Source organism: Nothoprocta perdicaria, unplaced genomic scaffold, assembly GCF_003342845.1.
Source record: "Nothoprocta perdicaria isolate Ctin4 unplaced genomic scaffold, notPer1 scaffold_213, whole genome shotgun sequence".
NCBI classification, from domain to species: Eukaryota; Metazoa; Chordata; class Aves; order Tinamiformes; family Tinamidae; genus Nothoprocta; species Nothoprocta perdicaria.
The window spans coordinates 320,039-343,456 of NW_020455350.1; the positions used below are offsets into that span (position 1 = coordinate 320,039).

The 23,418-nt window shown below is 41.9% G+C and overlaps 1 protein-coding gene across 6 annotated transcripts in view; it reads left to right on the forward strand.

Moving 5' to 3' along the window:
- DPF3 (double PHD fingers 3) overlaps positions 1 to 23,418 on the forward strand; it is a 161,875-nt gene that overhangs the window by 103,300 nt on the left and 35,157 nt on the right. For 5 of the 6 annotated variants that reach the window (XM_026038608.1, XM_026038603.1, XM_026038605.1 and 2 more), the window contains 2 exons: positions 5,265 to 5,402; positions 15,710 to 15,838. In XM_026038608.1, coding sequence (XP_025894393.1) covers positions 5,265 to 5,402; positions 15,710 to 15,838 — 267 coding nt within the window. Of the gene's footprint in view, positions 1 to 5,264; positions 5,403 to 15,709; positions 15,839 to 18,663; positions 19,080 to 23,418 lie in introns of those variants that run through there. The other variant, XM_026038609.1, reaches the window with a different exon arrangement.

The window sequence follows — 23,418 nt, forward strand, 5'->3', positions numbered from 1 at the left end:
CAACAATTAGTTCTCTGCATGTTTGATCTTTTTCACTCTCTAACCTACTCTTCAATAATAAAACAGATGCAAGCATTAGGCCCAAAATGGACTCTTTCAGGTGCTTGAAGATGCAGAAAGGGGCCTTGTGACGTCTGCAAAGGATTAGGCTCCTAATTCTTGCAGATTCCAAGTGGAGGTAGGCTCCTCACTGGTTTTCATGAATATCCCACTAAGTGCCTACCTGCTCGTATTGTACAAGACTTGATCCCTAGGGCCCTACTTTGAACTTGACTTTGAACTAGTAATAATTACCCAGAACTTTTTTTTTTTTTTTAAATGTTTGACTGTACAATCAAAGCATTAGAGCTTGAAACGTGCTTCTGGTGTTTCTGTGGATTCATCATCCAGCAGAGTACTGAAATTTCATAATTTCAAGGTTCTTTTCTTTCTTCTCCACTGCCTTTCTACAGGAAACTTATCATTGTGTCTATCAATAAAAAGGTGAAATCTTGAGGCTCGAATCTTCAGACCTGAGATTAACAGATTCCCGTGAATTTCAGTGTGAACTGAGGATCTGTCTCTTTCAGGTTCCTTTGGAAAGCAAATATTATGGTGTTCTAGCATTACGTGCTTAATGTAATTCCTTGTGCCCTGGTCTTTAGGGAATATTTTCCTGTATAAGTTTCCAAAGTGACTGCTTTAATAATTACCTTAATAGTCTCCAGCTTTCTTTCTCTGCTCCTCCAAATTGACTTGATCCTGCCATAGTCATTTTAACAGACATCTCATTGATTCTTAGGGAGGTTTGCAGGAGTGCAGAATGCCTGCAAGATAAATCATGATGTAGGCTGCTTTTTACTTATTCTCCTAGTTAATCTGATACCTTAATTCTCACAGATATTAAGAATGAGTCTACTGCTAGTACTGTTACTTCTTAGGACACAGTCTTGTTTAAATATCACTGTGAAAATCTGTTTCGAAAATGCTTTGATTGTAGCAATATGTTTTTAACATGCTTCTCATAAATCTCTACTATGACTTCAGCTTCCTTTTAAACTATTAGCAGTATAAGCCCTAAATCATCTCCTCGTATTATCCTTTCTAGTGAATCCCTAAGCAGTTAATAAGCAATACGATCTAGAATAAGGTGATTGTGCAGATGAACCCAAAAAGCAACTCTTCCACCAACTCTTCTGCTGTACTGGGTACTGATTGCTGCACTGTGACAGAAGCAAGAACTCTCAGCATTATTTTATATTGATTAGCATAGGCCTGGGTTGGGGCACACGGTAGGAAGGGGAACAGAATTTGCTCTGCTGAGTGACCATGTTCTGCTCATACAGGGTATCTGTTTCCTGCTTTGGTCCTGCCAGCAATTAATTTATTAAAATGTGGACATTCATATTGTTAATGATCTGCACATGTTTTGTTTGATAGTTCAGCATGCTTGTTGTCATAATAAAGCAGGTGGATTCCGGGGTTGTTTCTTTGGGGGCAGTGAAATAAAGACTATTTATTCTCTACAGAAAATAATAACAGAAATAAGAAAAATAAGTAAGAAATAGGTTACCAAATAGCTGCCCTGATAAAAGAGGTGTGTAATATGACAATACTGTTCGGCAAGGGGCAAATATGATGCCTTTCCCGTCAATGGGCGTCAAATACAATGTGCTGAAGTCTGAGAGGTCTAGAATTGCCAGAGACTGGGCATGGCTGTTGCAATAGTGGTGATTATGTTTTCAAATGAGTGCAAAACAAGGAATTTTTTTTTGGAGTGGAGTGAGTGGTGCGACAGGAGGATAACTTTGAGGAGTGACTGCCTGCCGGTAGTTAACCTAAGCTTCAGCATTTGACCCAGTCCAGCCAAGAAGATCAAATGGGAGGCAGAGGAGAAAAGAGAAGACAATGAAGGAGCAAGATTCAGTGAAAAAAAAAACCCACATGTATTCCCCCTATTTCCTATTTCCACTGAAAACATGAATTGTTTCCTTCTGTCTCATACTGGTGACAGATTGTACAAAATGTATGTGGAGAGCTGGCTGGAACACAGCTCTCAGTCTGCCAAGGACCAAATGTGTAACAATTTCAAAATGACAGCAGCACAGCCATTAAATTTTTGATGAGGAAATCCTTTAAGTCATAGATTTTAGACTTTGTTTTAAAGCAGGGGAAATATTTTGTATTAATTGTAGTTGTAGAGAAACATAAACAGAGAGAATTTGTTTATCCAAAAAGAGGCAGGCAGTTACAGGTCAGAACTTAGAAGCTTCTTCTGTGAAGCACCCTGTGCATATGATTAAACTCTCTGCAAATTAGTTTGTTTTCCCCATAACATGGTTGTGTAACTTCTTCATTTCAATCTGCAGACTGGAAGGAGTGCAGCATTCATTGCAGGAGAGTGTCCGGTGGCCTAACAGGATCTTCTCCTCCTCCCCATTTGTGGGGCTTGATCTGCCCTGCGTTATTACTACTAACTTCCCAGCCTGTTCCTAAGGTTGCAATCAGGGTAGAAAAAAATACATCCTTTAAATGCAGGAGGAACTGGATTGGGTCACAGCCTATAAATTCCTGCTGTTCGCATTGGGTTTGGCTACGTAATTAAAGATCAAGTCAACTTCCCAGTGTGGAGAATCAGGATGAAATCTACCACATGCAAGGATGATGAGCCTATCCAGCAAGGAAAATTAAAGATACAAAAAGGCAAAGCTACCGAAAGGGAGGCAGAGCCACCCAGCAAAGCTTGTGAAAGGCGTACGCTCGCTTATTGTGTGCGAGCTGCATAGTGTTAGCCCATAATCACCAGCATGCCTTTCAAACTGGGGGAACCAGTTCTCCTTATGCTTTTGTCAGCTCCCAAAATGAGCATGATGTGGTGTGAGCACTGGTTTGGATATTGAGAACTCACGAATTCTAAGGCTGGTAATGACAAAGGATTACTGTGTGGGCAAGTCGCTGAGCCCCTTTGTGGTTCTCTTCTTGCAGCAGTGAAATGAGGGTAATATTTCCCACTTAGGAATGTGGGGGAAGATTAATTAATGTTTGAAAAGCCAGTCTTGCAGTGGGAAGAGTTATATAAGAGTTAAGTGTTTATTAATGAGCACCCTTTTATAGAAACTACTTCTTACTCAATGATATGGTAGATTAAGAAAATGTGCTCTATCTGGAAAATAAGAGATTAGGGTGAATTTGAGGGGATTCCAATCTGTTGGAGAAGCCCTGAAGTTCTGACTTAGTTTTTATCCTGGCAAACTCTTTATGAAGCCAATGATTCTTTTGCCCAGTTAAAATCATGATACCTCTTTGTCCACAGAACAAACTCTAAGCCCTACAAAGTCTTCCCCTACAAAACAAAGTCTAACTTGCATGGGGAATAGGAAATCCCAGTGGTTGGTTTCATCTCATGGCATTGCTTAGGACTTTTTTTCATGATAGAACATGAATTTGAAAGGAGGAAAAGTCTCGACTCCAAGAAAAAAACTGCTGGAAACAGCAGATTTTTCATCCACAAACCCTACAAAGGATTTGCAACTATGTAAATGAAGCTCTTTTCCCTCAGCTCTGGCTAAAAAGTCCCTTGGCTTTGTTTTTAGCCAGGAATGGCTCAGCCCGCTGCCACCCTTGGAGGCCCTCTGGCCATTTGAAAGAGTTTTGCCAGTAGGAAGGGCCCAGCTGCAGAGTTACTGCTGCCTCAGCTTGTACCAGTTCTTGCTATGTTTTTTTCCTGTTAATCTGGTGTATTTTGCTGGAGGAGGTAAAGGCTGCAAACCCACCTGGCTTCCTATGTTACCATTAACTCTGCAACTAAAATCCCTGCAGGATCACGTAGGGAGTGGAGGAAAGGCTACAGCCTTGGGATTTTCTACAAGGAATGCAAGTTTCCTTTTGTGCATTGACAGAGAAAGCTGGATGAGATCTATTTTCAAGGACACTATGCTTTTAAAATGTAGCAACTAGACAGCTAGAATTGTGGATATGGTTTCAGGTAGTGCTGAAGGTAATAGAATCAGGTAGATTTTTTAGGAATAGATATATGTATTAAATATTAAAAAACAAAGAAAAAAACTGTAATAGGTAAATGGGCCTGGGTTTTTAAAGCTCATTGTCTGAGTTGGTACCAAAGTCAGCAGTGATACAGAATCAAGCTTTGTGAGAGGAGGACAGAATTGCTGAGCTACCAAGGTCCAAGAGTGTCCACCCATGTCAGTACAGCTCTGATTATTAGATCATGATTTGAAAATGATTTAAGCAGAGATTTTTGAGTGCAGTTCTTAATAGAGGCATGTGTTTTTAACTTTTATCTTCAAACACACATGAAAAAGGGGGATAGAGTAGGACACAATATTATACTCAAATAATCTGCTAGGAGTGTAAATCTACCTCTTCTGAAAAGGAGTTATCTTTTTGAAATCATTTAAACAGTGAGCATTTTCTAGTTGTCCTTGGACTGATGATTACTCTGATCAACAGCTCTTGCCACATTTGAAGTTTCCTGAATAAACAATAGGGAAAAAAAAAAGAATAATAATAATAATAAAAAAAAGATGACCGATTTCTTGTTATCTCTGGGGCAGTCTAGGAAATACAGATGCGTGCAAATTTTTCATAGGAAGGAAACCTTTATTTTGAATCTTAAGGAATAAAATGAGACTCCTTAGAAGGGGAATTCTCTGTCATACGTTGAGTTCTTTATTGGAATGCTGAATGTGAAGTTTACCTGGATTCCCTGAAGAGAAGTAGCGCTGCTAAATGTTCTTTAGCAAGAAGCTCTTCGTCTTGCCTGGGAATCTGTGAAACCTGTTTAATGACTCTTTTAAAGAACATCATTTTTGCTTTTTTTTTTTTTTTTTTTATTTTTGAAGTAATACAGTTTCCTTCTCTCAGAGACCAGCAAACAAGAAAATAACATCCTTTCTTCTCAGTTCGGTCTCCACTGCTCTGCCCCGTGTAGCACCAGCATCCCAACCGGCCTTGCCTTTGATTTTGTGGGCAGTGTGGTTGGTGATCCCGGCAGAGAGGGAGCAGCCGGGGCCCTTGGAGACTGAGCGTGGGCTGCCAGGCTGGCTGCAGGGAGCGTGGCTGCGTGGCAGGGAGGGCTGCTCTGGGGCCACGGGGCTGCAGGTTCTGCCCCCTTGGACTAAAACCCATCAGTAGCGTTTCCAGCAAGACTGTTGGGTGTGTGGTATCACTGTTGTGGGGAAGGGGTTTTGCTCTGATGGCTGCTGTTGTTGCTGCTGGTGGTACTGATGTCTCTGCTCTCCTTCTCCTATCTCCTCTCTTCCCAGTCTGTGGCAAGCGCTACAAGAACCGGCCTGGGCTGAGCTACCATTACGCCCACACTCACCTCGCCAGCGAAGAGGGCGACGATGCCCGAGAGCAGGAGACCCGCTCCTCGCCCGTCCACCGAAATGAAAACCACAAACGTGAGTGGTTTTCCTGGTGCCTCCGCGCACGCCCGCTCTGTGGAGGCTGTCGGGATAGCGCGGCGCTCTGCGAGCAGCCAGAGCCCGGGTGTGCGGAGCTCAGCAGCTGCAGCTCTCCCTGGTGCTGGCTCTGCAGGTCAGGAATTCATTTCCAAGCCAGCATTATCTCTGCGGCAAGTCACTTTTCCATTACTGCTCCCGTGGGGAGGAGGTGGCAAGGAGAGACGGGAAAGGGGAGACGTCCAACCTGCTCATCATCAAGCAGCCTCCCAGTGGCTGTGAGTAGGGATGTCAAGGAAAACGCACTCTTGTCCAGGAGCTTCTCTCTGGTTTTGCCTTTGAATAAGAGACCACTGTTCATGTCTTGAGTCTTTAGATATATGAAATTTGCCACGTCTGTCCCCCTTATCCATGCACCTTCTCCACGAAAGGACTGTCATCACTTGCACCAAAAGCTACTTCTTAATTATAGTTTGGGAAGATCTGTGGGTTGAAAAGCACTGATTGGGAGGGAGGAGTACTGGAACAAGAGAGGAGAAAAGTTGCACACCTAGATTAGCCACAGCAGTGCAAGGCTGTGCTCCAAAGGCCTCAGTTTGACTGTTCCTCCTCTTCTTTTTAGGCACAAAATGAGGAGTCAAGGAGACTGTGTTTTATCACTGATTTTTTTAACATCTTGGCAAGACTCTCTTGTCCCTATTTCTCAGTTTTGCAGTGTGCAATACTGTGTGATAATTGCTTTCACCTTGGGATTTGTGCAGATACCTTTGTTCACTTACAAGAAGTCCTTTCCGATCACCCTGTGGAATATGTCATTTTAGTTCAAAGTAAGGAGCAATTTGGACAAAGGAATAAAATGCTTATGGGAAGAAATACATGGGCAAAACCACTTTATACAGCATTAAGATGAATGGTAAGAAGTATGGAAGTAGGAAAACATTTTCTTTCTAAGCAGGATAATTGATAATTGTCCCCAGGGAGAGAGGGAGGGAGTTTCCTTCCTCCAAGGCATCTGCTGCTAGGCACTATCTGAGTTTGAAGGGCCATTTTGTGTGATTCCATTTGGCAATCCCTGTGTTTCTGTCACTTTTATGCTCTACCTTTTAGCTATTCACGTGTTTAGTGGTTTCACAGCAGAAGCAATTCTGACTTCTCCAGCTGTTGATAAACTGGAGCTGTCAGTGCAGTAAGAACGACTGCTTGGGCAGGCTGGAGAATGTCACTATTCAACCAGTACCTTTTGTTTACTTAGAATTTATATTATCTCTGTTTTTTTTTTTTTTTTTTTTTTTTCTTCTGTGTGTGTGGTAATTAGTAGTGCTTGCATATCTGAGAGGCATATTGCAAGTTTGTATTGAATTAATATTGGTAATGGCCTTGCACAGATGGCCACACCAAGAAAGGTAGTGTCCCATACTCTTCAGCTGGTCACAGAGGCCAAGGACAGTCTCAGTCCTTCTGTGCTTAGAGATTGATAGTAGCTAGCAAGAAGAGGAGCTAGAAGAGCTGAGAAGAGGTTAGGATTTTGCTTTTAAGCAGCAAGCCTGGGCCTCTGCAAAGAGCTGTGTTCTGTGCTGCGGGAGAGCACAGAATGGGAGCAGCTTGGGCTTGTGCTCCCCAGGAGTCCCTGTGGTCCGCCAGATCCTTGAGCAGGAAGAAACCGCCTCACAACTGGCCAGGAGCCAGCGAGGGGCAGGCAGCGACCAGGCGAGTGTGCAGCTTCCCGCTGGGAAGGTCCCACATGCTGGAAGGTAACTCTCCCAAATGGCTTAGCTGCTGCAGCCGCTGTTTGTTCCTTTTTGCCCGTTGGTTTGTTTACAGCCTTGAGCTCAGATCTTGCATCTTTGCTCTTTCACTTGGCAATATTTAATTTATGCTGCCATTCATCTTCTATGTGAATGCTAATTGTCCACATTGCTAATGTGCAGTCATTAAATGGTCCCTTTGTACAGGGGGGTGGTGGGGAGCCAGGGCATCAGATCCTTCCTCTCCCCTAAGAACTGCTAGGCATGTGTTATGAATTAGATTTGACAGGTCTGCAGTGTTGCAGGGCTTTGGGCTTCAAGAATCCTCTCTGCATGGGCTTGGGAGGGAGGGAGAGAGGGGGATGCTAATCCAAACAGCTAATCCGCAACCTCCTGAACAGGAGGACCAGAGATATGGCGTACAGCAGGGTCTGCTTATTTGCTTAGCCGTGTGTCAGAGAGATACGAGCAGTGTGATTTAGAAGAGGCAAGGCAAATCCAAATGAGCCATTTGGAATTTGTCGTGCTGTGGGAGGTGAGCACCGGGTCAGCAAAGTTCAGGCCGGCTGCTGCAGCTCCAACTTCCTGCCTTTGTGCGCCCGTCTCCTCCGCCGCCACTGCCGTTTAGCTGATGGCCTCTTTCTTTCTCCTTCCCTTTCCCCCCACTTTTATCTTTACTGTTTTTCTCACACACAGATCAATTTGGACACTGCAGTAAATTATCATGACTGGAAATTAGATAGGAAGAACTCATCTGAAACTAAGAGCTGCTGCATAGGTGTGTATCAAAGAATGTGGGCTGATCCAACCACAAAGTCCCACTTCCTTGGCACATCTTGCTGTCCTGGAAAACCTGCTGTAGAAGGTTTCCTTGTTTTACATCTCTTTCTCCTTCTGTCTTTCTTCCTCACATGCAGTTTACCTTTTCCCTCATGGAAGACACTTCAGTAATCTTCCCTGTCCTTTGTCTTTCCTGTGCCATCTCACCCATGCTCTCCTAGAGCTTTAGTTGCTTTGTTTGTAAGTCTTACCTCGCCCTTGGTACAGGGACCTTCCTCAGGACTCAGTCTTGCCTCTACCTACACACGTGTTTATTTTTGACTTACTATCTGGTCTTTCACATGTGTGCACATGAATTTGTGAAAAGAAAATAATAGAAAAACAGTTTAAAAAGTGAGCTTCCTCCTTTCCCAGATCTGCCAATGAAAAAAAATGGTCCCACACCATTCTCAGGCTTTTTCATGCTGCGTTTTCCTCCACATGTTGGCACTGATAGTGTGAGATTTGTGAGCCCAGGATGCATCCAAGACTGCCACAAAACACCTGCTGTTCTATTCCATCCCAGCTTATGGGTACAGGCCAGCTCTGAGGGCAGCTGGTGCTTACAAATTTTGAGAGACTTCTCATGTAGGAATTTCATTAGACTTCTATCTATTGAAATGTACGTGTGAGTGAATGGACTAGTATAAATGTGCTTACTTAATGCCTAGGAGAGAAGGATAGTCTGTCTGCATGAAGGAAAAGCTTCCTCCTCTTTAAAAAGGAGCTAATTGCTCATGTAGGTGAGGAGTTTTCAGTGGCAGTTTGCTTTGTGAAGCATTGGTTAAAGGCAGATGGGGTAAACAGCAACTCAAAGGTCTTGTGCCCACAAGCACTTCGGGCAGGGGCATTCCTGCCATAAACCATGTTCTGCTGGCTGATGTTGGCCTAGCTGTTGCGTTGGTCCATGTGTGCCATAGGCTTAGTTCATGAGGATGCAGTTGGCTGTGCTCCTGCCGCTCTGCTAGCGTGCACATTTGACCTGTAAGACCACCTGTTTGTGTTATTTCATGGCATCAGCTGGTTGTGCCTGCTTGCATGGCAGATTTTATGATGTGGATAAATCTCTACTGGAGAGACCAGCCAAAGTTGTTTGTGTACTCTAAGCATAATTGGATACCCAGTCTCCAGAGATAAAAAATTAATGTGCTAACCTCAGTGTGCCTCCAAGCTGTCCTCCAGCTCCCCCCCACAGTTGCCTTTGAAACATTTTTATTTCGATGCAGGCAGGGGGCTGGCCATGAATAAATGACGAGAGTCAGCCCCTCAGTTGGAGACGAGCTGTTTGTTCCTCTCCACAAGCAGCATCAATTTGAAAAGCTACATCAGGCCTACTTTTTCCCTGCCTCAGTGGTGATCCTCGCTGGGGACATGATAGGAGCTACATCTGAATGCAAGGACGCACCAGGGCTCATCTTGTGACAAGAAGCCCTGCAGCAGGTGCCTCCTCAGTGAAAATATGTACCTTGCCCTGATTTGATGTCTCATTAGCTTACTCTGTTTTTTTGTTTTTCCAGAGCTAGTTTACATTTTAAAAGTCAGGATAGTAAAAGAATAAGGATTGCAGAGACTGAAATTGTAGAATCGTTTCCACTTCAAACCTTTTTTCAGCTCTAAAATATCTCAAACTTTTGCGTTTGTTGGAAGGCTGAAAATAATAGCTTAGAGTTTGGAAACACTGAAGAGCCCCAATCTTTTAGGCACATAGGGCTCTGAGTTGTTTTTTGGAGGGTTGTGGGTTTGTTTGTTTGTTTGTTTTTCCAATGCTGCCTGGCCTGGGCCTAATAGTTGTCAAACCCTACTTGAGAAGAAGCACCTATTAGTAGTTTTGGGGAACTATTTCCACCTTGATTAAATAATTTGTTTTTGAAAAACACGTGTGGCTTTGATAGTGTGTCAGCTCTGGAGATGTGGATGGTAACATTTATACAGTTATATATTTATTTCTGTCTTGCTATCTGCTCTTTTTCTTTCTTCCCAATGGAGAAATTGAACCAAGTAATTTCCAAAAGGTTTGGCTGAATTTGAAAGCAGGTGCTATGCCTTCTCACATTCCTCCAATGAGCAATTTCCCCATCCAACGTCTACACCGTATTGCAGGGACCTATTTCAAGGTACTGGGCAATTATCCATGAATACTGAAGGATGCTGTCTGGACTAAGCTGTGTCCTGGGCAGCATAATCACTCCATGAGTTCCTTGAGCTGATGGGAATGATGCATCTTGATGGCTGGGCGCCAAGTCTCGGGAGAGATCTCCCTCAAAATCAGAGGATTTATAATTTAACACATGGGGCTTTTTGTCTGCTTTCCCAGTTTTCATCTCCTACTGCTTATTCTCAGGAGGTGCTGGATGGTTGCAGTGTGGTCCATTCCCGAGGATTTATGGTGAGCCCTGAGATTTTGGCCCCTGTTGTAGGTATTTGTACAGAAGACTGCAAAATCAGCACACTGACATTTGTATAAAGCACCCTCTGGTGCAGGATTGCTGACTCCCTGGATCTGAAAAACCTGATGAGTTGATGCTGAGTTTTCTAGCTATACCTTCTGTTTCCCACCTCCCAGGTTGTTCATTAGTTGTTCAACACAAGGGCCATATCTATTCCTGTAAAACATATGATCAAATGTTCTTACTTTCCCCACACTGAGAGGCTTCTTATGACTCCTGAGGAAGCCCCTGCCTCTCGTAGCACTTGTTTCTTGTAGCACTCACTGGCTGTAGCTCTTCAGGAGCAGGGATGCAGGAAGGAGGGCCAGCCAGGGATGCTAACAACCATGCAAAGGCAAGAGCTGCTTTCATCGCTACAACACCAATTAATTGAAAGAGGAGATGAATCGAGTTGTGAGGGAAAGGGGGCGATAGCTACAGCGTTGAGGTCCTGCACTAGCACTGGCCTGTGGAGCTGTAGCTCTGTGGGAGAGCAGCAGGTCCCCGATGCTACACCCAAGTACACACACTCCAAGCAGAGCTTATTGGGTTGAGTACCATGCAACGTCAACACCGTTGTACCGCTACCAACCCAAGCTGCACTGAGAGCCTGATGGAAGGCCCTTGTATCAAGTGCTCCGATACTTCCAAGTGTGGGTTTAACCAATGTGCTTATCTCCTGTGTTAATGATAGTGCAAACATACCCAGTGAGACTGGCCTTTTCCTCTAATTCAGGTTGATTTACCTTTCTCCCTGGAGAACCGTGGGGAAAAAAGCCCTGCCTGTGATTCAGTGGTGAGGAGAGCACAGAAATGGTAGACGTGTGGTAGATGTGGGTGCGTCTCCATCTGGGCATCCATCTCCTGTTCTACCAGGAGCTGGAAATCAGTCAAATCACTGTTTTTTTCCCCCTATCTCTCCTCTTTTTTTTTGGTTTTTTTTTTTGGTTTTTTTTTTTTGTTTTTCTTTCCTGGCAGTTTCTTGTTTGAGCCCGCCCCTCATCCCCAGATGCGTGTTGAGCAGCAGATGAAGGGGACGCGGCGCAATTCCTCGCACTCCGGAGATGAAGCAATAACAGGTGGCAAGACCGGAGGCGGCCCGAGGCCGGCACTCGCGTTGCCATGGAAACGGGCCGGCCTGCTGCGGGATGAGCCCGGAGGGAAGGCGAGCCAGCCGTACATGGGGGCACTCGGCCTGTAGGTTGGGATTAGGTGTCAGCAAGTCCTCCCGGGGACCTGACGAATGCGGGCAGAGGCTCTTGGCTGGCTTTGAACTGTGCTGGCAGCTAAATGGCGGCCTTGTGTTTGAACGCTGAGGAAAAGGGAGGCGTCGGAAGGAGAAACTGGGCCCTGGGCTGTTTTTATCAGAAAGCAAATCCACCCCTTTTCTCCATTAACTTGATTCAGGCTTGTGCTGAGGTTCCTGTGGTCTCTGTTGTGCTCTGGAAATTCTTGTTGCTTTCTGACTAAATGACCTGATTCAAAGCGTTTTGAATTGAATTGAAAACTGCCAATGGACATTTATTGGTTTTGGCTCAAGCCCAAGAGTAATAGGTGAGAGCTGGACAAAACATGCTAGAAAATATCCCTCTTTTGGATGGCATATACATCTGATTATAGGCAATTCACTCTCTTCACCTAAATAAACAATGCACAGCCCCTACCTCAGTATTGAGGTACTTGCTCTGGTCCTTGTTCTCCACTGCTTTTCCACTTATGTGGACATGACGTAAGATAGGGGTTAATTGCTACCAGATCTAGATTCTCCACTTGAACCACGACCAATTTTTATGCTGTAGTCAAGTATGAGTTTCTTCACGGGTTAAGGAAATATATATGATTATTATTTGGTATCAGGGAGCAGAGAATCCAGTTTCTCTTTTCAGTGCTGTTTTCAGCTCCAGACAGGTGTTTAAAAATCACAATCCAAATCATTAAAAGTAATAATTTAGTAAACAGGAAATGAAAAAAATGCAAGGTCCTATTCATTTGAGTTCTTGTATATTTTTAAGGATCATAGTTTGAAGTAAAACTTCAAATATTGAAAATATTTGTATTCTGAGTTTTCCTGTTGAAAAACAAGGACAAGAATTGCTTCTTCTGAACTAGTTTTCCAGCCAAGATATTCTCTTCATCCACAAAAGCTAGAAAAGTGAGATTCTTGCTGAGAGTCATGTGGCTCCAGGACAGGATGGAGAAAGAAACAATCGTAGTTTTGTGATGCTATTTGACTAGAAACGCCCTTTGCTTATTTGTTTATTTTATTACAATGAAACCATAAGGAAGGTAACTTTCAGGTTTTGGTCTGGTTTTAAGGAGACCCTTAAGCCATAAGCTATAAGCTGGTTTAAGGAGACCCTTTATTTTAACCTTTTGGTCAGGTTTTAAGAAGAGAAAAGAAACTAGAACTCTGTTTAGACCCTATGCCTTCAAAATCAGGAAGGCACAGAAGTTTTTTAACATCAGTTCAGTTTGTTTGATCTCTTAGGCCTTGTCTATATAGAGAAGTTGCTGTGCAGTGTAGTACAGAATAATAAAAAATGCAGTATTTGTTTTTTAGAAAGACTCATTTGAACACTTTTCTGCATTTTTAACAAGTCTTTATTTTATTTAGCTTAATCCAGTTAGAAATTCACCAATTAAGCTAAAGAAGAAAAAAGGTATTACAGACCAAGAGCACACCAAAGTATTTGAAAATGCTGATTTCATTTTGCATCTGATTTCTGTCTTCACGTGATTGAGCTTTCAGGCACAGAGGAACTGTTCACTAGCTTTTGCAGATCTTTCTGTGGATCCCCTTAATCCATTTGAGGAATCCATTTTGTGTTGGGGCAGATAAATGGATACCGAGCCTTTGATGAAATTAGCCTCACCAGGTTGAAAAAACAAGAGGCAATTTTCTAAATACCATCCCCTAAGAGCACACTTCAGTGCAAGCAATATAGACATCAAGGCTTTGAATCTGTTTTAACAGTTTCCAATTTAAGACGAAAATCAGAGGGGTTTTGACAGATCATGGCTGGTTGTCAAGGTTTGGCTTTAAAATGATTTCTGATTCTGGGTGAAAACTTCAAGAACAAAATCTTTGGTTATACCCACCTGATTGAAATGGTTGTGTTTGTTAGCACACCTTGATGAGCTAGTTCTCATTACTGAGCTGTCATGTGGCTTAAGCTAGCAGCTTCTACGTTGTGATTAACTTGTGTGAGAAGTGTATACATAGCCCCTTACTATGTCTCAGATGTAAAGCAGTGACACCTTAGCCGCTGGTAACTTAATTGCTTTCACTTATGTGTTCATTCTTATACTTCTTATGAGCATTTGCACTGATTAAAGGGTGGGAATAGGATTGGGCGTTGGATACATGATGCCCATCTCATGAATATCTTACTACCTTTGCTTTGTTTCTTAATTCCCTCATCATCTGTGAGCTACAGTAAAACAGAACTAAGTCTCCAAGCTCACACGCACACAATTCCTTTGAAAATAGGAACTCCACTTACTATCATCCAGAAATCTCTTTATTTCTCAAATCTTCTGTGATCTAGCCTAGGGCTTAATTCATTGTGCAGCACTGATGAGGAAATCAAGCTAGAGTCAAGATTGATTCTAGTTTTTGCACCTGTTACAACAGAAAAGTGTTGAAGAGAATAACATTGCCTGGACTAATTTATTTGGCTATGAAGATGTATTGTTGAACACATCATTGATGTACCTTCGGGGACATCTCTCTGTGAGGTCTATAGTTATGAATGACATATATATAAGTATATATAAATATTAATATATTTAAATATATAAATATATGAGCTTATATGCACTCATATTACAAATTAAATTGGAAGAAAAAGGGAAAAAAGAAAGAGGTGATCAAGAATAACTCTTCCCTTGCTAATAGTCTAGGAGAATCTTTTCAGTTTCATCACACCCCATTCATCCTACGCACTCTAGACTGACTGCTCAGCATATATATTTTTTCTAAATTCTCTATCCTATTTCTAGGACAACTTCCATGGAGTCTTAGACTCATAAGATGCTTTGCAAAATGAAGTCAGTGTTTGCAGAGTATTACATCAGTTAAAGCATCCTGAACAATGATAGAAACAAGGCCCTTTACTCGGCCCAGTGGCCAAATCTTGTTTATATTTGTGGCCTCACCACAGAATTCTTGTGTATTCCTGAGTGAGGCATTTAATCACTCTACCTCCAAGTTGTTTCCATTGTAAAAATGCAATGGTGCCTCCTCACCATGAAATTTAATAAGGATCCATTAGCAGTTTGGTGACCGTCAGTGGCAAAAGAGACTTTTGACTTCATTAAGCATTGGTATTAGGACCTTAGTACCTGCAATGTGCTTTGAGAAACTCAGATGAAAGGTGAAATTATGTAATAAAGAACAAGAAAAAAACCAAAAATCACTAAACACAGAGTTTGTATTGCACATATCTTGTCTGTAGATGCAGCACATTGTAAAGAGGTAATTAACTTTATCAGAAGAGGGGGTGAAGGGGGAAGAAGTAAATGACTGAGAGATCTGCTTTTTAGATGAAAATAAACGCACAGCCAGCAACTTTATGATCATTTTGTTAAAGCTCTTAAAATGAGTCAGTATGCTGGGTTTCCACCTGGTTCCTGTTCATTTTTTGCTTATTTTGTAGGCACATGTTACATATTTCTCCACTAGCAATCAAAATGCTAACCTAACCACTTCTCTCTAGCAGAAGTGAGGATATACTTTACTGGGACACTTTCCGAATAAAGATCATTGTTTAGTAAATATGCCAGGGACTGACGATAATGCAGGAAGAGAATGGTGTATTTGTATCATTATCGTTTTTAATTATTTCTTAATTCCACCTTCCCTACAATCTTCCAATTACCAGTTTCCCAAAAGTTCAACCAATCAACAACTGGAAGAAAATAAATAACCCAAAACAGAAAAAAAAATAGTTTAACTCTGAGGAAATTTTCATTTTAACGTTATGTCTTAGCCTGGTACCAGCAAGTCATTGTTCTCAGAGGGAACCTTGGATGCAGAAAAACTCTTTTTAAGGACATTAGTAAATCCTATTAAAATATCTGTTAAAATTATACAAGTAACAAAATATTCTTTAAATTAGTAATGAAATAGAGATGGTACTGTTTGAAGGACTTCATTTTCCAGATTGTAGAAGTATTAATGTGATAGACACTGAAATTTTTAATATATAAATTAAAAGAAAGTAAAACAAAACCCGTTAACATCATATTGAAGAGAAGAGGAAGGTGTCCAAACTGATTGCCTTTTAAGTAACACTGATTTCTAACCTGACTGCAGCCCAGAAAGGACCAGACGGGGTCATCATTCCCAATAACTACTGTGACTTCTGCCTCGGAGGCTCCAGTATGAACAAAAAAAGCGGCCGGCCCGAGGAACTTGTATCATGCTCAGACTGTGGGCGCTCTGGTAGGTGACTCCTTCTTGCAACTTTGTCGTACGAAAGCATTTGTGTGATTCATTTTTTTTTTTTTTTGCTGCTTCTGGAGATTTTGAAGAAAGGCAGCACGTCTGGGAGGGAATGGGAAACGAGGTCTTACCTCTTGTCTGTGTTTGTGGGAAAGCAAACCTGATTGAGAAATTTTGTGTCATAAAACCCATTGTTGGATTCACGTTTTTAAGCTAATGGGGTCTTACGAAATAATAAAGATTTAATATATTTATTGGCTGCTGTGAACATTGTTCCATGTACTAGTTGTTCTTTAAATGGAAGGAGAAAATCCTATGACAATGTTAAAGAATGGGCTCTGTCTTTAAATGCTGCAATTACAACTATAAATTACTTACAAGATTTATAAAAGTTGCATGACGAGCATTTCCATTGATTACACATTTCATGCATTTCTTCATCCAAAAAAGAAGGAGGGAGGAAATTACAGGGTAGGAACGGGGGTAGCTGTCAAGAATTATCCTCTTACACGATGACTATCATTAATTTTGTTTTAAGAGGTTTTTATTTCTCTGTTTTCTTCCCTTCTCTCTTTTCAAATGTAGGCAATTGTGTCTTTCTCATCCTGAGTTGTCTTTATTTCTGGGCTGTTGTTTTCTATGGTTCTATCTTTCTTTTTTTGAGGGGGAAATATTATCCCAGCTGAGCTGTTATTTATAGCTGGGGCTGGAGGTGGTGGTGCTAGAAGGAATTGGAGACCTTGAACAACTACATATTCCCACTTCAGTCCAAGTTTCCAGTGGTGATATGTCTGGATAGTGATGATAGTAGTGGTGATGAGACCATTAACAGTAAATCTAAAGAAACAGAGGGACCTTGGAGCTCACTGTTGCTGCTGCTTCTGTTCTGTAGCCACTGAAAGATGTTTGTTGTGTGATGGCTGAAGTGCAACGTGGAGTGTTGTTGTGCTGCAGGAATGGCCTTCTCGTACTCCCACTGAGAGTCCCAGTAACTCTCTCACCAAGCTCAGTGGGAGCAGGAGCACCCCAGCCCTGGCAAACTGCCTTGTCGTGACCTCTGAAGACGTGCTGAAGTGACAGAGTGGCCAGCACAGGACCAATGGCAACCCCGTGGGTTCGCTCATGAGTGCTGTGCAGTCACCAGCACGGATCTTTTAGTGCATATGTGTTAGCTCCTTAATAAGAGGGGAAGCTCATGTGATGCGTGGTGCCATCTTGCAAAATGGGTCCCCTCTCCCTTGATTGTCACAGTTCAATATAACTCATTTCAGCATCGTCCTGATGTTGAACGGTGAGACAGAGCTGTGGTTTTTTGCCCTTTAAATCCCTTTGACAGTGATTGTATCAGAGCACAACACTAACACGTTAATTCCCACGCTTCCTTAGTGTGCTAGAGTAAGTAATTCTGCATGTAACCTAAATTGTGCAAAATCAGTTCCATTAAATGGTATCCTGGTACAGATTCTGACCCACCTGGGTCATTCATAAGGGGCTGCAGTGGTGTGACAAATGAGTGATGACAGTGATTAAGGTGCAACCACACACACTAATCTGTAAAGTAAAACAAGGAGAACTGTTTGGTGGCTGCCATCCTCCTCTTTCTTGATAATGGAGAACGTTTTCATTATCTGAAAGAGTGGCCTTGGAAACTGGAAGGTTTCTTCCCTTCACAAAGTCTGTAAAATCACATCTCTATGAAGTGGTTCATTGAGCAATTATTTTGTTATATCCGTTTGCTTTTTGTGATCAGGATTTAATTCTTTGTTTCTTAAGCAATGCAGTGTATTTGTTATTCGGCTGATTCTTGTAGCTGGAGGGGGACCAAACACTTGATTATTTAATATCATGTTAGTGTTTCTGAATAATAAAGTAGCAGTCCCTACAAACTGATGCTTTCATTTTGCTGGGACACAAGAGACATGTGGTACTCTGCCTTTCTTGAAGAGAGAATTTAAGGGGTGTACTATTAATCACCTAACACATGTGACTGAAGAGAGAAAATAAACTTCAGTTTCACTGATTTGGATATTTTATTTTAAGAGTCTTCCTTTTGTTAATGTTATTGTTGTCATTGTTGCTGCTCTTGATGTTGTGTGTGGAGATTTTCCTGTTCCATGTTGGAAGTTGGACTGACTCACACTTTGGAACTTCTCAGTGCCCCCCAAGACAGGTCATTCCTCATCTTAGCTGTTTTAGTAGTTGAACTGTATGTACTTGGCTTGGGGGGGGCGGGTGTTTTGAAGGAGATGCCATGAAATTGGAATAGAAGTGTTTATTTAGTTTATTTTCACAGACATGCTTTATTTTGCCTTCAGAGGAGGAGCCTCTTTAGCATCAGGTGCAGGGCAGGGATAAAATGTAATCGTGAGGTTGGTAAGACGTCTAATGGGTTATATTTCCGTAGTAGGAAATTTGTGACCGTTGATGCCAGTCTGAAGGACAGTCATTGTGCTTAGAGTTAATGGCGTCTAATTATTTATATGGTCTAAAAATCTTTTTAAATTGATGTAAGTAACCACAAGAAAATACTTAAATGTCTTTTGAAGAGAGGAAAACGTCATTAATCCTTTCGCTGCCGTACCTGTGGGCACCCGTGTTGGTAGCTTTTTTTTTCCTTTTAGGAAGAACCTGCTCCTTTTTTATGTTTCTAACTGCAGTTCTACCAAGCAATGTTGTTGAGGTGCGCGGGCACATACAAGCACACACCTGTGAGCTCGATAGCCTGAATTGTTTGCTAATGATGATGATTGCAAAAAAAAAAAAAAATGATGATAATGATGCCTGTTGCTTAACCCATGTGCTGATATATTCATCATACATGTCAGCTCATTTGGGAAGAGAAGGCAGGAGGGACGAAGCAGCGCCAGCTCGCACCACGGAGGACTTGTTCGGTTCCACGTCCGAAAGCGACACCTCGACCTTTCACGGCTTTGACGAGGACGATGCGGAAGAGCCTCTCTCAAGCCGAGGAGGTGGCTGTGGTGGCAGCTCGCCCTCTGCAGAAAAAAAGGGCGGCTGCTAAAATAACTAAAAAGACACAAACTCTGAGCGATTCGCTGTCCTTTCTACCACTAGGATTGTTATGACTTTTTTTTTTCTTTAATTTTAGGTCCTTGGGTTTTTGTTTTTTGTTGTTGTTTTTTGTTGGGTTTTTTTTTTTCCTGTGGGGTCTACACTGAAAGCACAAGTGTTTAAAGCTCTTGACAACTACTTTGAAGAGACAGAAGGTTTTGATTTTCCTGATTTTTTTGTTTGTTTATTTCTTTTAATTTGTTTTTCTTCCACCTCTCCCCTTCTCTTTCTCCTGGGAAACCTGAAATGTGGATTTAATATTTTTTTTAAATAGTGAGCAGAGTTGATTTTCTTGTCTTTTAATATATATATCAGCAAACCATGAAAAATACAGATGGGTTGGAGAGCAGAAAGAAAACCCAAATAGTTTTTTTTTTAATTATTATTATTTATATATTCTATATATTATTAGGAAAAAAGATACTTTTTAAATAAAATGCAAACAGCAAAAAAAAAGTAATGGATGTCTACTTGATGCTAGAACTGTTTCTAGGGAACCACTGTGGGCGGACTTTATCAGAGGACAAGGAAACCCTTGGTGTGATGGCTTCTGCATTTTGAGATTTTGCACTTACCGTAGCATGTGGAGTCCGGCTCCTCTACGTTTGTCTTTAACAGCTTGAAAACACAAATGGCTCCATGGAAGACATGACCTTGGGGAATACGTCCCCATACCTCCTTTGGAAACCTTTACACGATAGATTTCTTCCTCCCTGCACCTCTTCATCTCCTCCTCACTCCGTTCTGCTTTTTTGTCCTTTTTCTTCACTTTCCACCTCATGAAGAGCAATTTCCAAGCATAGGGATGGAAAAGGAGTGGCGAGCCATAGACTTCAAAGACAAAACATATGGAGGAGCAGAATCATGGAAGAAAAAACATGGAAAAATACCTCACCTATATTTTCCTTTCCATTTTTAAATTTTAATTCAGATGATTTTTTTTCTGTGTCGCCCAGTTTTTTCTCTCTGTAGTGTCTTGTGAGACACTTTGTTTGCTTTTCGATAGCTTCTCTTGAAATAAACCAAAGCAATACTCAGTAAAAGTTCCAAGGGCAATGGAGAAGAGTGACTCCTTCCCAGCGACTGTCCCGGGAAAGAGGAAAGGCGCAGCAGGACTTCAAAGGTATGTCCCGGCTGAAATGTCTTCCACTCCTTGTGAAATCCCTGTGCCCTGGATTTGCAACAGACCCTTGCCTGAGATTAGCTGTAGGAGTAAAGCCTGGGGATTAGACTGTGGTGTGAATATGTGCCACGTTGGAACCTCTCACGAAGCTACTGGAAGTTGTGTGGGAACAGGATCTGGCCTAGGGTGTAGAGTCAGGAGCAAGGGCTAGGGAAGAATTCAGCGTGTAGGTTCCACTTTACTGTCCTGATGCAAGCAAAAATTTCCCAAGGGATGGCAAGGTTAGATTTTAAAGATGTATTTATACAGATGTGTATAATGCAAACAAATGGTCACATCATGACTCTATTTAAATTGTAGGATAAATTCTCATTTGGGCAGTATCTAATGCTGAAGCTGGAGGTGTGTGTTCATGAAGCCAGAAATTAGAACCAAAATCCCAACCTAGCAATGAAAAAAATGGGTATAGGTTGTTTTCCTGCATGAAACCCTATCCAAATGGATTCCATTTCTTCTGTTTCTCTTCCTGGGATAGCACAATACTATCTGTGAGGACTCTTTCACCATTTTTTTTTCTAAAAAGCTTAAAGGAAAAGAAGAAGAAATGATCCAGTTGTGATGCTTCTCTGTAACTTGTTAGTGTTGACTTTAGACATGGATTAAGCACTGGACAGATTGTGCTTTTTGGTACATGGATGTAAATCCAGAATGATGCTATTGATACTTAGACTACATTAATCATGTGTTTTTGAAATTGTAGGAAATCGTTTTACAAAATGTCATTAAATACCCCGGTGTATTTATAGCCTAGACCAGTGCATGCCAGAGCCATGCATATGTGGAAGGAGGAAGCTGATTTTAAGCCTTCTTTATGCTGATAATCTTTTCCTGTGGTTATTTTGTTCCTGCTGTAGTATTATAATCAATCAAATGTCAAATCAGAGATGTTTTGGTTGCACCATGCCAATGAAAAGTTTATTTAGCTTATAAAAAAATCATACCTTCCATAACCAGTCTGAAATAATGAATGAGATAAATTTACAATACTTTGCCACACTGTGTTTACTCAAAGTCCAAATTCCGGGTGGTTTTAAGAGGTGAGAAGCAGCCGTGTAGATGTCGGTTTTTCCAAAATTTCCCAAAGAGTTATTACTTAGCTTGCATATCCATATCATTTTGTGTGTATATGTGTGTGTATATGTATACAGCTAAACGCATATCAAGAATATATGTGCATAGACACATAGACACAGGTAATGCAATGTACACATTCAAATATGAAGGAAGAGAAGTCAAGGTAGAAGACACTCTGTAAGCAAGTGTGAAAGGAACCAGGTCTTGTATGAGGTGCTGTTGGCTCCCTTCTTTCATGTTGACCTTTCACTAGACTAAGAGTAATATCAATGAAGTCAGTAGATTTCCTCTGAGTTTATATTAATGTAATTGAGGGCAGAATCTGGTCCAGAGCCACCGTTGCTGCCATTTCTCACAGAAATGCTATCAATCTGAAACGCAATAGATGAAAAAAGAATCAGTTCAGATGGCCTTATTGTGCTTCTCCTGCCCTTCAGTCCCTGAACTTACATGTATGTTGTTATCACTGTATTATCTCTCCTAAAAAAATCATTCTTTCTCTGATACTGTGTGAAATGTCCATGTGAATCAAAGAGAAAGGGAGCAGTACATGAAAATGTGCCAAGTTCACAGTAAACAATAATGAAAGCAAGCATGATTTCTTGCATCTGTTTCTTGTATCCATGTAGTATTCATGTCACACAGAGTGGTAGGTTAAGAAAGTAGTTTAAAAGTTTCAAAAAAACACTGCACATGCTACTTAAAATAGGACCAGAGTGTTTCAACAGGAAAAGGTTCACAGGAGTAATATAGAGACTTCAGTTATCAAGAAGTGGAGGAGAGCTCAGTTCGCACAGGCTGAGAAAGGCCGAGGTTGGTTCATTTTAGTTCTTTTGACTACTTTATTCTGTCTTACCCTGAGAGGTGCACTCTTTAGCCACCTGGCAGCCCAGAGCTCAGTGTTTGCTAGCTGCAAACACTGCTGCTCATGTGGCACTGCATGCTGCTGCAGCCCGCATGCAGCTCTGCGTGACCCTGGTGACTCCAGTACTAGCAGTACCAGAGGTAGCCAGCTGAAAGCTCCCAGGTATCACAGAATCACAGAATCCACGGAATAAGGTTGGAAGGGACCTCTAGAGATCATCTAGTCCAAGCACATGCAGGGTCACCTAGAGCACGTGGCACAGGGCTGCGTCCAAGCAGATTTGAAGATCTCCAGAGAAGGAGACTCCACAGCCTCTCTTGGCAATCTGTCCCGGGGCTCTGTCACCCTCACTGTCAAGACTTTTTTCCTTAAATTCCCATGGAACTTTTGATGCTTCAGCTTGTGGCTGTTTATTCTAGCCCTACTGGACTAGAGTATAGAATCAGACTAGGTATATGTTTGTGAGTATCAGTTTGTGCCAACTGCAAGATAGACATGGTCTAAATGTAATTTTTTCCAAGTGGAGTCCTTAGCATTGTCTTTTGTGAGCTGTGCCTAACACATTCTGGGCTCCTTGGGAATACAAACAATAATCAGATGCCCATAATTCATGAAATCAGGATTTGGCTTCACAAATGCAGGCTCTGTAACAATGCATACAGTCTTAATCCTTTCGCAACTGAACCACCCATCTTTGTGGCAACTGAGCAGTGCAGTTCCCTCAGAAAGAAGCCACAGCAACTCACATAGTGCAGAAAAGCTACCAGCTGACCTTTATTATTGATGGCATGCAAAAATACCTGTCACTTATTCATACCATTAATATGCATATGGACAGTCACTGGTTCAGTGAAGTTCTGAGAGGGAAGAAGATAAATTCATAATTGAGGAGAGCAGGATAGTCCTTCGAGCCCTCAAGTTGTCTCATGATATACCCAATACAATGGAAAACCAACATCTCCCAATCTAGGAAGGCAGGTTGAGCAGGGTGGTGCTGACCACAGGAAGGTAGTGGTCACGGGGGGACATCAGGGTGTGCACCTGGGAGCTGTGAGAGTACTTGTTTAAACTAGCTTGGGAAGTGGTGTTAACCCTGAGTATTAAACATGTTAGTATGGAAATGCAATATCCTCAGGATAGGTGGCATGGAGACTTGGATGAGGGGAAGAGGTTAAGGTCAGCTCCTAGGTCAAAAATGAAAACAACGCAAGGAGGCTGCTGCGAGAGACCTCAGGTGGACAAGAGAAAACTGATGGTGTTAACAAGTTAGAAAATATACAGGAGGAGGTTTAATAAGCACAATGGGAAAAAAAAAAAAAAAAAAAAAGAGAGAGAAAAGGCAGCAAAGAAAGCACATTCAGGTACTGGAGCAGTGGTCGAGGATTT